Here is an 11,297-nt window from a genome sequence, read left to right as displayed (position 1 = left end):
GTGTGTGTGTGTGTGTGTTTGTGTGTGTGTGTGTGTGTGAGTGAAAACCAGTGTGTACGTTCTGCTGCATAGACTCCTCCCCCACACTGAGAAACAAAGCTCTGGACTGACTGAAGCTTAGCCTGTCTTGTGTCAGCTTGTGAACATCAGCCAATCAGATAGCAGCATTCTGGTTTCATGGTCCTACAGCCTGGGTTGGTTGCCTAGAAACCGCATCATTTTACCATGGATAAACAGGATTGTGGGGGAGCAATGTGAGATAAGTGTGGGTAGAAAGAGAGAGAGAGAGAGAGAGAGAGAGGGGAAACCTAGAGGACACTGAAATACTTGCATAACATAAAATGGCAAGTTCTTTGAATATATAAAATTATATATATATATATATATATATATATATATATATATATATATATATATATATATATATATATATATATATATATATATATATATATATATATATATATATATATATATATTATAAATAGTGGTGAGATTTTGGTTATAAATGTATATTACACTCTGCATCATAGTTCATCTGTATACTGTGTAGTAACTGTTACTTTGACAATCACACTCAGTATATGAGTTCAAACAGCAAAGCATCATACATATAAAGTATTTTAGTATCTTACAAAGAACTTTATTTAATTTTATGAATATGTTAGCATATTCATAAAATTTTTTCCATTCCATGTTTCAGGAAACAATGGCTTATGTACCTGATGTTTGTAAAAAAAAAAAAAAAAAAAGAAAGAAAGAAAAAAAAGTTAATTAATAGGTTTGTATTGATGTTTTGTTGTTGTTGTTGTCTATAAAACAAATTCACTTTCTAAACGGTCTATTTTGTTCAGCACTACATACTGGTACTTATGCTTTTTTTATGCTTCTGACAATATTGTCTAATAATGTATTAAATCCAAATATACACCATAATAATAATAATAAAATAAATTATATTTCAAAATAAAATTTTGATAGGCTGTATTAGGTATGAGACTTGTATGTGTATAAATATGGTTATAGCATCATTTTTTCTATTAGAATCCTATCAAGAAATATTTTACATGCATTTTTGTAGAACAAATTAAAACTCACATTGTTTAAAGGCTATAAAGTGAAAAATCATTTTATGTTTACTAAATAAACTCTGTCCTGAAATCCAGTGAATCATGTGACTCTATTCCTACAAATTTTAATACTCATATAAAGTTGTTAGAAGTCGTAAATAATTAGAAGTCCTCTGTCCTGAAATCCAGTGAATCATGTGACTTTATTCCTACAAATTTTAATACTCATATAAAGTTGTTAGAAGTCGTAAATAATTAGAAGTCGTGTAACTTTATCTCATTTTAAAAACCTTTAACTAAAATAGAAATCAATTCATACACAATACCAGAAAATTAGTCACAATTACAGTGTGCATAAAAACGCACAGGATAACATTGGGAAATGTCGCCCTCTGCTGATATCATACGTCATTTCAATCTTTTAGATTGCAAAAGATATTAAAGTACAGTAATCCCCCGTTTATCGCGGTGGCTACGAAAAACCGCGATAAACGGACGCCACTCCAAGAAATGCTATTTAATGTATACAATACTGTACTGTATTAACATTTTATTTAATTTTATAATTAATAATTTAATTTTTATTAATACATTTTATTATTTCAACATAAAACTCCATAAAAACAACTCCCTATAAGCGTTTTGCTCTATCGAAAAGAGAGGGGGGGCTGTAGGGATCCGGGACCCCATAAGACATTAGGGACCCCACATGACACTTAAAAAATAGATTTAGGGGGGTCCCCAAGATTATTTTAGTTACAAATATATGAATTACACAACAACTGGGTACCCTCATAAGACTTAACTCAATTCGAGCACTGAAATTATGAGGCAAATGCAAAATATTTGATAGTGATGGTTAGATACAGGAGAGCCACCTTACCCCACAATCCAGGCACGTGAAGAATAAGACTGTTGTCTCAGAAATTAGTACATGTCAGATTTTCTTGCTGTTACAGAAGGTCTCTGGACAGTCACCCTGGGAAGATTTTGCCTTGTCCTTATACATTTGAGGCAGACAACCTGTTTATAGTGGTGTCGTTGTGGTGCTCCATTTTCACAATTTGTTTGACGATAGCCTTTACGGAAATTTAATGTTTTGAAAATGTATTTGTACGCCTCCCCTGAACAAAACTCTTCATACAGAGAGATACCATGCCTTCTTCAAAACTCTTTACCGACCATGGCTTTGGCTTTGGGAATCGGACAATTGAAATGGCTCAGAGAACATACAGGATTGTTTGTGTATGGTTGTAAGACGTAAGCATTATTTGTCACTTGCTTATCATTACAAATATTATATTTTTTTCCTGTCATAGAAGTTAGTCTAAATAACTTTTAGCTTTCAGCATTTTACCCTTGCCATTTATTTTATGCTCCTAGCTGTCTTTGCAATTAACCTTTCATATAGTTTTTTTGGGTTTTATACTTTACGAATGATCAACATACACATCCAAGAACAAAAACAACAACTTTAAACGTTTTTGTTCACATATCTTTAACAACAGATTGATAATCTAGTAGAGTCCAAAGATACTCTACAAGTGATTACACAAACCATCCAATCCATGTAAAACTAATACTAGCTAATAGATGAAAATTTATAAAGTATACAATAGATGAATATCTTTTGATTATGTATATTCAACTCAGCTATTTTTTTTTTTTTTTGAGTCATGGAAATCAGATCCACCATACTCATTTATCTCGCTGCATAAACTGTCTAAAAAAAACACTTTTCAGATTTTTATCTCTGTACAACCTCAGCTCAGGGTTTTTTTTTATATAATAACAATACCATCCTAAAAGAACATCTCTGGCCATTCTTTGTAACACTGACAGATGTCACTTAAAGATGTATTAACTAAATGATTATTTTTATTAGTTGAATAAGTTAAGTTCAATAAAAAAAAACAACATTCAGATCCTAATAAACGGAAAACTGTTGGTTTGGCTCGAACAAACTTCACACACTGAATAACGAAGCATTTATCATGAATCTCTCTTCAGGAATAGTGAGGATGATCTTCCATCACTATTCAACTCTACGGCCTGTCGTCCTCCGTGCCTGGGGAACGTTTGTCTCGAGGCACTCTGCCCATGTTGTAGAACTCTGTGTTGGGTCTCATGTCTGTGAGGTGGGCCATGCGGTTAGACAGGGCAAAGAAAGCGGTGATGGCAGCGATGTCCCAGATATCATCACGATCAAATCCGTGAGCCTCTAAAGAGCTGAAGTGTTTGTCTGTCACTGTCTCACTGCGACACACAGTCAGGGCGAAGTCCAGCATGGCTCGCTCCCGTGCAGTAAGATCTGCGACTTCATAATTCACTGCCACCTGCAGGGACAAGGGAAACAAACTTTAGGAGGAGACCATAAATAATCTACAACACACAAGCTTGTGCTTGATGCTCAGATTCAAATTGCGTTTGTCACGTATATAATTGTACACATTAGGCCATGCTTTTTATGACTGTCAGTGTCATAAAATTAAATATAAAAATAATAACGGAAATGATTTTCATAAATTTTCAATAGTTTATACCTTAAATTCTATTCCTTTTGTATGCCTAAATGTTGGAGAGTCGTACAAAGCAGTTCACTGCATGTCGTACTCTGTATGAATGTGTGTGTGACAAATATAATTTGATTGGATTATTTATTAAACATTAAAGAATTCAAGAATAGAATAAAGAGGAATTGAAGAGAATGTATATAAACGCACACATTTTAAAAGAATTTTAACTATAAAGAATGTATAATATATATTAAAATACAAACTTTAAATTTACAACAAAAATATAAATGGAACCTAAAAAATAGAAATAGAACTCGGAGTAGAGATATGTATTTGTTCAGGGGTGAAGTGTAACAAATTACAGGTACTAAACATTAAAAAAATAAATGTATTATTACAGCATGGTACATTTACTTGAGTATTCTATACATAAGTATTTATTTATATAAGTATACAAGTTATTTTTGAAGATAAGATTAAGCAACCACAACAGCATTTCTTCATATAACATGCAAAGTGAAATGAAAAGAATGAAGAACACACACACACACACACACACACACACACACACACACACACACACATACATACACATACCTGATCAGCAAGTGTGGGCTTCTTCGAGTAGATTCGGTGTAGTGCACTGTGTGATACGACGCAGTACAGGCAGTTATTGTGGGCGCTGGTTGCCACCACAATCAACTCCCGATCTGCCTTTGACAAACCTCCTGTAATTTGGAAAAAAAAAAAACAACAACACAAAAACATACAAGTTTTAGGCTAAAATGTACCAAATTATTCAATATAAATAATAATCTGTTTTGTGTGATGTGTAATGTCTGTTTCTTTCAGTCTCATACCGGTCTCTTTGTTCATGAGCAAATTATAATAAGCGAAGAAAGCTCGGAACTCGGCAGGACGATGAGCGAGGACCTTGAAGACGTTTGGCAGAAAGCCACCCTGGAAAATGGGTTTTGTATTAAATAGTATTACTCCTCAAATATACACACATGTACAGACAAAGTTAAGAAAGCAGAAGATTGTTGCCTTGCCTTCAGCTCAACCTCCTCCATCAACTCCACAATGTCATAGGGCAGGTTTTTCTTGTAAGGCACAGGAAAGCGGCTGATTTTCTCCTCTTCGCTGTTACCGCTGCCAGAGTAGCGAATGCTGACTGGTGTCCTGTGACACACCTGGCTCTTCTTCACCATAAGACTAGACTGCAATTGTTGAAACATAAAAGGAAATTGCAGTTTGTTATTTGAGAGAAATGCTAACAACATTAATAGAGTCTTGTTAGTATCTATACGTGTATTGCCAGGTGCAAACTTCGAGAATTCATAGCTTTTGAAATGCTACACTTACTGGTCAATATGATTCCTTTAATATTCATATTAAACATCCAAATAAAGGCACATGCTATACATGAATAAAGGCAACAAGGTTATGGTAACTTAATTGGATACTGTTTAAAAACATGGTAAACAGAAAAGAATCTCAGAATGCACAAGTCGTCCCTACAGCCAGATGTGTTGCAACACCGTGTCGGGTTCTGCCCTTGTCAGCCAAAAACAGGAATCAGAAGCTACACTTGGCACAGGCTCAACTAAAGTGGACAGTTTAAAGGTTTGTTAAAGTGCCCACTGAAGCCATCGATTTCTAAACATGAAAAAGAGTGTAAATGTTTGTATATCGGGTGTCCTTTTGGCATCTGAACCAGGTCATATACACAGTATAAGACAATCGAACATAACATTATGACTGGTGAAGTGAACAATACTGATTATCTCTTCATCATGTGGAGCTGGAGGTAGCAGAGCTGAAGATGTTGAGGTCTTCTTTGGAAGTAACGATGATGGACAGGATTAGAAACGAGTTTATTAGAGGGACAGCGTATGTAGCGTACGTTTTGGAGACAAGGTGAGGGAGGTGAGATTGAGATGGGTTGGACATGTGCAGAGGAGGGACACGGGGTATATCGGTAAGAGAATGCTGAGGATGGAGCCACCAGGAAGGAGGAAAAGAAAAAGGCCAAGGAGGAGGTTTATGGATGTGGTGAGGGGAGACATGGAGGTGGTTGGGTTAAAAGAGGGAGATGTACAGGACAAGGGGGGTATGGAGACGGATGATCCTCTGTGGCGACCCCTAATGGGGAGAAGAAGAAGAAGATCTCTTCATCATGTCACCTGTTAGTGGTGGGATATATCGGGTAGCAAGTGAACATTTTCAGAAAAAAAAGCAAAAAAAAAAGTGCAGCAAAAGAGGGACTAACACAATATTACACAGGTAGTCATAAAGTAATGCCTGATCGGTGTATAATGAAATGTAATATAATATACAAAGTATTACTGGGATAAACTCCACACTCCAACACAACCATGTCCAGGATAAAGCATTTATAGAAGAAGAAGAAGAAGAAGAAGAAGAAGAAGAAGAAGAAGAAGGCGACGAAGAAGAAGAAGAAGACGACGAAGAAGAAGAAGAAGCTGTTGATAAAAAAGCTCAAAATGATTTCGTAATGTTACTCAAATGTTGATAAGAACTTATTTAGCAGGAAAAAGGAACTGACTTACTCACATCCTGTCCTTACTCATTTCTGAGACATTGCCATAACATTTAATTATGTATTTAGTTATTTAGTAAACCCCACATCTAGATCATCTCTACGCCTGTCCACTATTATAAGATTTCTACTATGACTTTACATTTATTCCTTATTTTTCATATTTTTAAACTCTACAGACCACTTAACATCACTATACTAACAAATGATGTACAGGTATAATTTAGAGTATTTTCCCCTAACGTTAGAAGAATGTTTCCTCAACCATCTCTGGGTATTGTAACGTTATTTAAAGATTGTGGGAATGTTAGGGAATGTTGACTGCTTGCAATGTAACCGGAAAATGTCCTTGAAAGCAGGAACTAAGAAGCTGAGATCATTTCAAAACACCAAAAACAAACAGAAAGTTCTGGGAACATCTTAAGATGGGGATGATGCCACCACAACCATGATTAGACAGATACCAATCTTAAACTATTTAAATAATTTAATAAAATATTTAAACACAAATTATAGTAGGGGTCAATAGACAGGATTTAGACAGGTGCATTAGACAGGTAATAAAGCGCATTAGACAGGTTATAACGCGCATTACACTGTAGGCAGAATTACCCCGTTCTTACCATCAAGCCCACAGCAGAAGGACGGACAACCCTTAGAAAACCTCCACACATCATCTCCCTGAATTTCTTACTGTAAAACACTACAGCTGAAAAGTTTGAGAGCTGAAAAGTCCACAAACGAAATCAACGCCAAAATAAAACACTCCCCTAGAGTGGCGCTATAGCACCACCAATTAGAACGCAGCATAGTGACACGCCCCCTTTCCGTTACCCAATCGAATTTATGGATTCATGAGACTACTGGAATCTGTATGTACAATTAACTTCCGTATTACAAATGCATTAGAAGGGGCAAAATAAAAGTACTAACTCTCGTTAATTCAAGACCGCGCTTTATTGCCGAGTATGTTTGCACTTTTTGGGAATTTGTTTTGTTGAAAGAAGCTTCCAGTTGCACATTGTTAAAAATACAAAAAATATGTTGTAAAGTTATTAGATATACATTTAAGTAGGTCTTAAGAGAGAAAAGCCTTGATATTTCATAATGCTAGTAAATTGTCTCAATTTTGAGCAATTTTGAATTTTCAATCACAACTGTGCATGCTTTCAATTAAAGTTTATGTGACTTGTATTAGCTGATCAAATTATATTTAATAAACAACAATTACGTTTACACAGTTGAAATATTGATTTTTTTCGTACCAAATGTTTGATCAGATATCATGTGCCATGCTAAAAAAGATCAGATATACAAATTAATGTCATACTTAAGCCAATAGAAAACACAAACACACACAGAAATGCATATTACATGACAGGGGCATTATTATATAAGACATTTTAAATATATTAGCACAACAAGGCTTTTGTTTTGACAACATAAATGAGAGAGACCCGGAAGTTTATGTTTCTGCTGCGTTCACATCGCGGAAGTAAATTGAGGTTTTGTTTTGGTAAATTGTGTGGTTTCAGGGTGTATTTACTTTTTAAACCCAGTGATAAAGCGGTGTGTTTTACATTGTAATGGGAGGATTTGGAGTGATGGCTAATGAGGAATCAGTGGATTATTCCGTGCATGAAGCGTGGAACGAAGCGACCAACGTGTACCTGCTTGTTATTTTGGTCAGTTTTGCTCTGCTGATGTACGCTAGAAAGTAAGACAATCTTATTTTATTTGCAGTGACTCTATAAACATAAACATAAACATGGATGTGTGGCCTTCATAACAAGCTCGATATGATGCCTTAAATAAACATTCACACCTCAGCATTGTGCTGTTTTATATCCTGGAAATGAAAATAGGAAATTAATAATTGCGATTATCTGTCAGTATTCCATAAAGTTTATAACATTTTAAAGTTATTTACAACAAAACATTATATAACCTTATATAACAACCAAAAATATTAAACTGATTGCATAATTAGTTCAAATGCAATTACACTTAATCACATAATTAGTAAATAAACACATTTATGAAAACCATAAGTCTATGATAAAATGTCTGAAACAAACAAAGTATCCATAAAGGTTAATATCTCTCTCTCTCTCTCTCTCTCTCTCTCTCTCTCTATATATATATATATATATATGTGTGTATATATAATTAGATTAGAATAAACTTTGTCATTATGCATGTACAGAGCCAATGAAATGCATTTATTTAGAAGTGCATAAGTGGCCTATTTACTATAAATAAATAGCAGTGTGACAAATAAGGTTTTTATATATATATATATATAAGTACATTGCTATTTGCTAATCCAGAGTATCACACAATCACTACATCACCTATCAGAGTAACAACAGAGAGTCAAAGGTGCAAAGAAATACTCCCCGACATGGTATGAGGAAAAACCTTGAAAGAATCCTGGCTGGAAGTAAACATCTGGGTGGCACCATATGTCCGTTCATGATATACCTATTTTCCAAGTCTTAAGCAAATTATACATATACTATAGAAATACTATACTACATGCCAACATTCTGCAACACTTTTACCCTGAACATTCTGGGTACAAATTACTTCCTTTATTCATTTATATTTGAGTTATTGAGGTTTGGAGTAAACCTGTTTAATGTGATCCATTTAAAATGCAGAAAAAATTGTAATAACTGATTATAATTGGGTTATAACTGGAGTATAATTTGCATCTCTGTAACTAAAACATATCATGTACTCACTGTCTGTGAAAATCTTTAAGCACTTCAATATATGCATTTAGATAGATGCATTTATTTGCCACTTCTACAGTATAGCACAGTGATGCGGTTACAGGGAGAAGAGGTGGAGAAGGTGGAGAAGTCCAGGTAATTGGGGGTCAACAGTGCAAAGTAATGGAGAGTGTGTTAGAGAAGTGAAGAAAAGAGTGTAGGCAGGGTGGAGTGGGTGGAGAAGAGTGAAAGCAGGAGTGATTTGTGATAGAAGGATTTCTGCAAAAGAGACAGTATAGCACAGTGATATTCTTTAGTCTCATATCGCAGCTTGTGAGGAAGCTGGTGTCCGAGTGCAGAGACAGCTGTGATACAGTGTATATGGAGCAGAGAGAGGTAAGGGCCTTGCTCAAGGGCCCAACAATGGCAGCTTGGTGGTGCTGGGGCTTGAACATTCAAACGTCTTATCAATAACCCTGAGCCTTTACTGTTAATCTTTTGATATATCTACTACTTATATCTTGATATACCTTATAAAACTCCCATGTAGTACTTAATACACAGCCCCTAAACATGATGCTCATCATAATAACAATATCAATAAAATCATTTTCTTTCCCAAAAGGAATAAGAGGAAGATCATGCGCATATTTACGATGCCTCCCACAGTGGGATCTGCTCCGGAGCCTAATTTCTACGACAGCCTACAGAAAGTGCGGCTCAGACAGCAGCTGGAGATGTATTCTCTCTGTGAGTCAGAGACCGCCCTCATACCTTCTCTTTTACTCAGTTAATTCACATTGACCATTTTATGAAATCAAAAATATTCTTTCTCTTATCGCTCTTCCCTTTCGTAGCCCGGAAGTTCGATCAGCAGGGCCAGGCACAGGAGTGTGTGCAGCTGTCGATGGAATGATTGAGACATGACTGCTCTGTGTGAAGGTCAACTGATTACACGAATGTGAAGAATCTGTGTGTCGATGCTGTGAAGTTTTTGGTGTTCAATATTTCAGCTGCAGTTGATTTAATTTTGTCTTTCAGAAGACTGAACATAAAACACACACACACACACACACACACACACACACACACACACACACACACACACACACACTTGAGTTGGAATATTAATATTTTACTTGTATATTTTATCTTTTTCTTGCATAAACTGCTAAGTAAGCGATATAATATAAGAAATGTACCACGTCTGAGTCACACAACAGAATTGTAATGACCAGTTGCTGCCACCCAGTGGCTGATTCTATGAATAGCAGCAATGGACTAGCAAGCTATTTTCCCCGTTTCTACATTCTGATAAATTCTAATAACCAGAAGTGCAGTCATGCTTCTACAGATACTTTCAAAAAATGTAAGAAATAAGTTGATTAGGTTATATGTTTTGTTTTCTTTGTAATATGTTCCATGATAATCTACTGTATCGTATAGACGGCTTTGGATGTGGCTTAGCCGTTGATCAGAAAGCATATGTAAATTCTTTGCCCTTTTCCAATAATAATAGGTTTTGCAATTGTTTATTATTATTATTATTATTATTATTATTATTATTATTATTAATAATAACAAAAATGACCATTGGGATTTTGTTTAACGTCTTGCATGTTCAAGGTAATGCATTTTGACAAACTACCTTTGACAATGTCGCCCTCTGGCGGCCGTTCGTGGTGGTGACAAAATTTTCAGTGCATTTATGTCTTCAAAATAATAATAATAATAATAATAATAACAATAATAATAATAATTATTATTATCATTGTTATTATTATTGGTTAATAATAATAGTATTAAGCAGTTTTTGTTATACATTTTCTACATCACATCACGTGCAAGTCCTTTCTTTTGTTTCCAGCAGTCACTACATGGAAGTTTTTGGTTGCACATTTTAAATTATGAAGCTTTTATTAAGTTTTGTTCAAATTAAACAGATTAAGACAGAAACCCGCAATTTGAAAAACATGGGGAAAAAAAAGAATCTAGAAGAATAAAAAAGGTAAATAAAATACTTAAAAGAAAAACAATAAGTACCCTGTGTAAATGTCATCATTTTAAAGTATTTATTTCATGAATGAATGAATGAAATGTTCATCTGAATCTGAAATGGTTGTTTTCATTCATATATATATATATATATATATATATATATATATATATATATATATATATATACACACACACACACACACACCAGTTTTATGTTTTATTACCTATCTGCTTACAGTGTGATATGTGTAGTAAGGATGCAGTAAAATGCATGTATTCTACAATGCTGCTGGATTTTTACACTAATCATCATGTTAAAAATTTTGGCATTGACAAAAAGACAGGGGTTGAAGCTGGAGGTGGCAGAGTTGAAGATGCTGTGATTTCCATTGGGAGGGACGAGGATGGGCAGGATTAGAAATGAGTATATTAG

The 11,297-nt window shown here is 34.8% G+C and overlaps 2 protein-coding genes across 2 annotated transcripts; one reads left to right on the top strand and one right to left on the bottom strand.

Annotated features, from left to right (window-relative positions):
• Window positions 1-2,930: 2,930 nt before the first annotated feature.
• Window positions 2,931-6,936, bottom strand: si:ch211-175m2.5 (uncharacterized protein LOC568697 homolog). Its single transcript, XM_046850136.1, has 5 exons — window positions 6,773-6,936; window positions 4,639-4,806; window positions 4,447-4,546; window positions 4,184-4,314; window positions 2,931-3,406 (listed from the first exon to the last, which is right to left on the bottom strand). The coding sequence occupies exons 1-5, from the start codon at window positions 6,824-6,826 to the stop codon at window positions 3,116-3,118; spliced, it is 744 nt and encodes a 247-aa protein (XP_046706092.1). The 5' UTR covers window positions 6,827-6,936; the 3' UTR covers window positions 2,931-3,115.
• Window positions 6,937-7,612: 676 nt separating this feature from the next.
• smim19 (small integral membrane protein 19) lies at window positions 7,613-10,975 on the top strand. Its single transcript, XM_046850145.1, has 3 exons — window positions 7,613-7,866; window positions 9,492-9,616; window positions 9,724-10,975. Exons 1-3 carry the CDS (start codon window positions 7,736-7,738, stop codon window positions 9,780-9,782), a joined length of 315 nt encoding a protein of 104 aa, XP_046706101.1. The 5' UTR covers window positions 7,613-7,735; the 3' UTR covers window positions 9,783-10,975.
• The last annotated feature ends 322 nt before the right edge of the window (window positions 10,976-11,297 follow it).

The sequence above is a fragment of the Silurus meridionalis genome, chromosome 5 (genome assembly GCF_014805685.1).
Source record: "Silurus meridionalis isolate SWU-2019-XX chromosome 5, ASM1480568v1, whole genome shotgun sequence".
Classification (NCBI taxonomy): Eukaryota; Metazoa; Chordata; class Actinopteri; order Siluriformes; family Siluridae; genus Silurus; species Silurus meridionalis.
The sequence above is the reverse complement of the archived record's forward strand: the minus strand, read 5'-3'. Positions and strand labels throughout refer to the sequence as shown.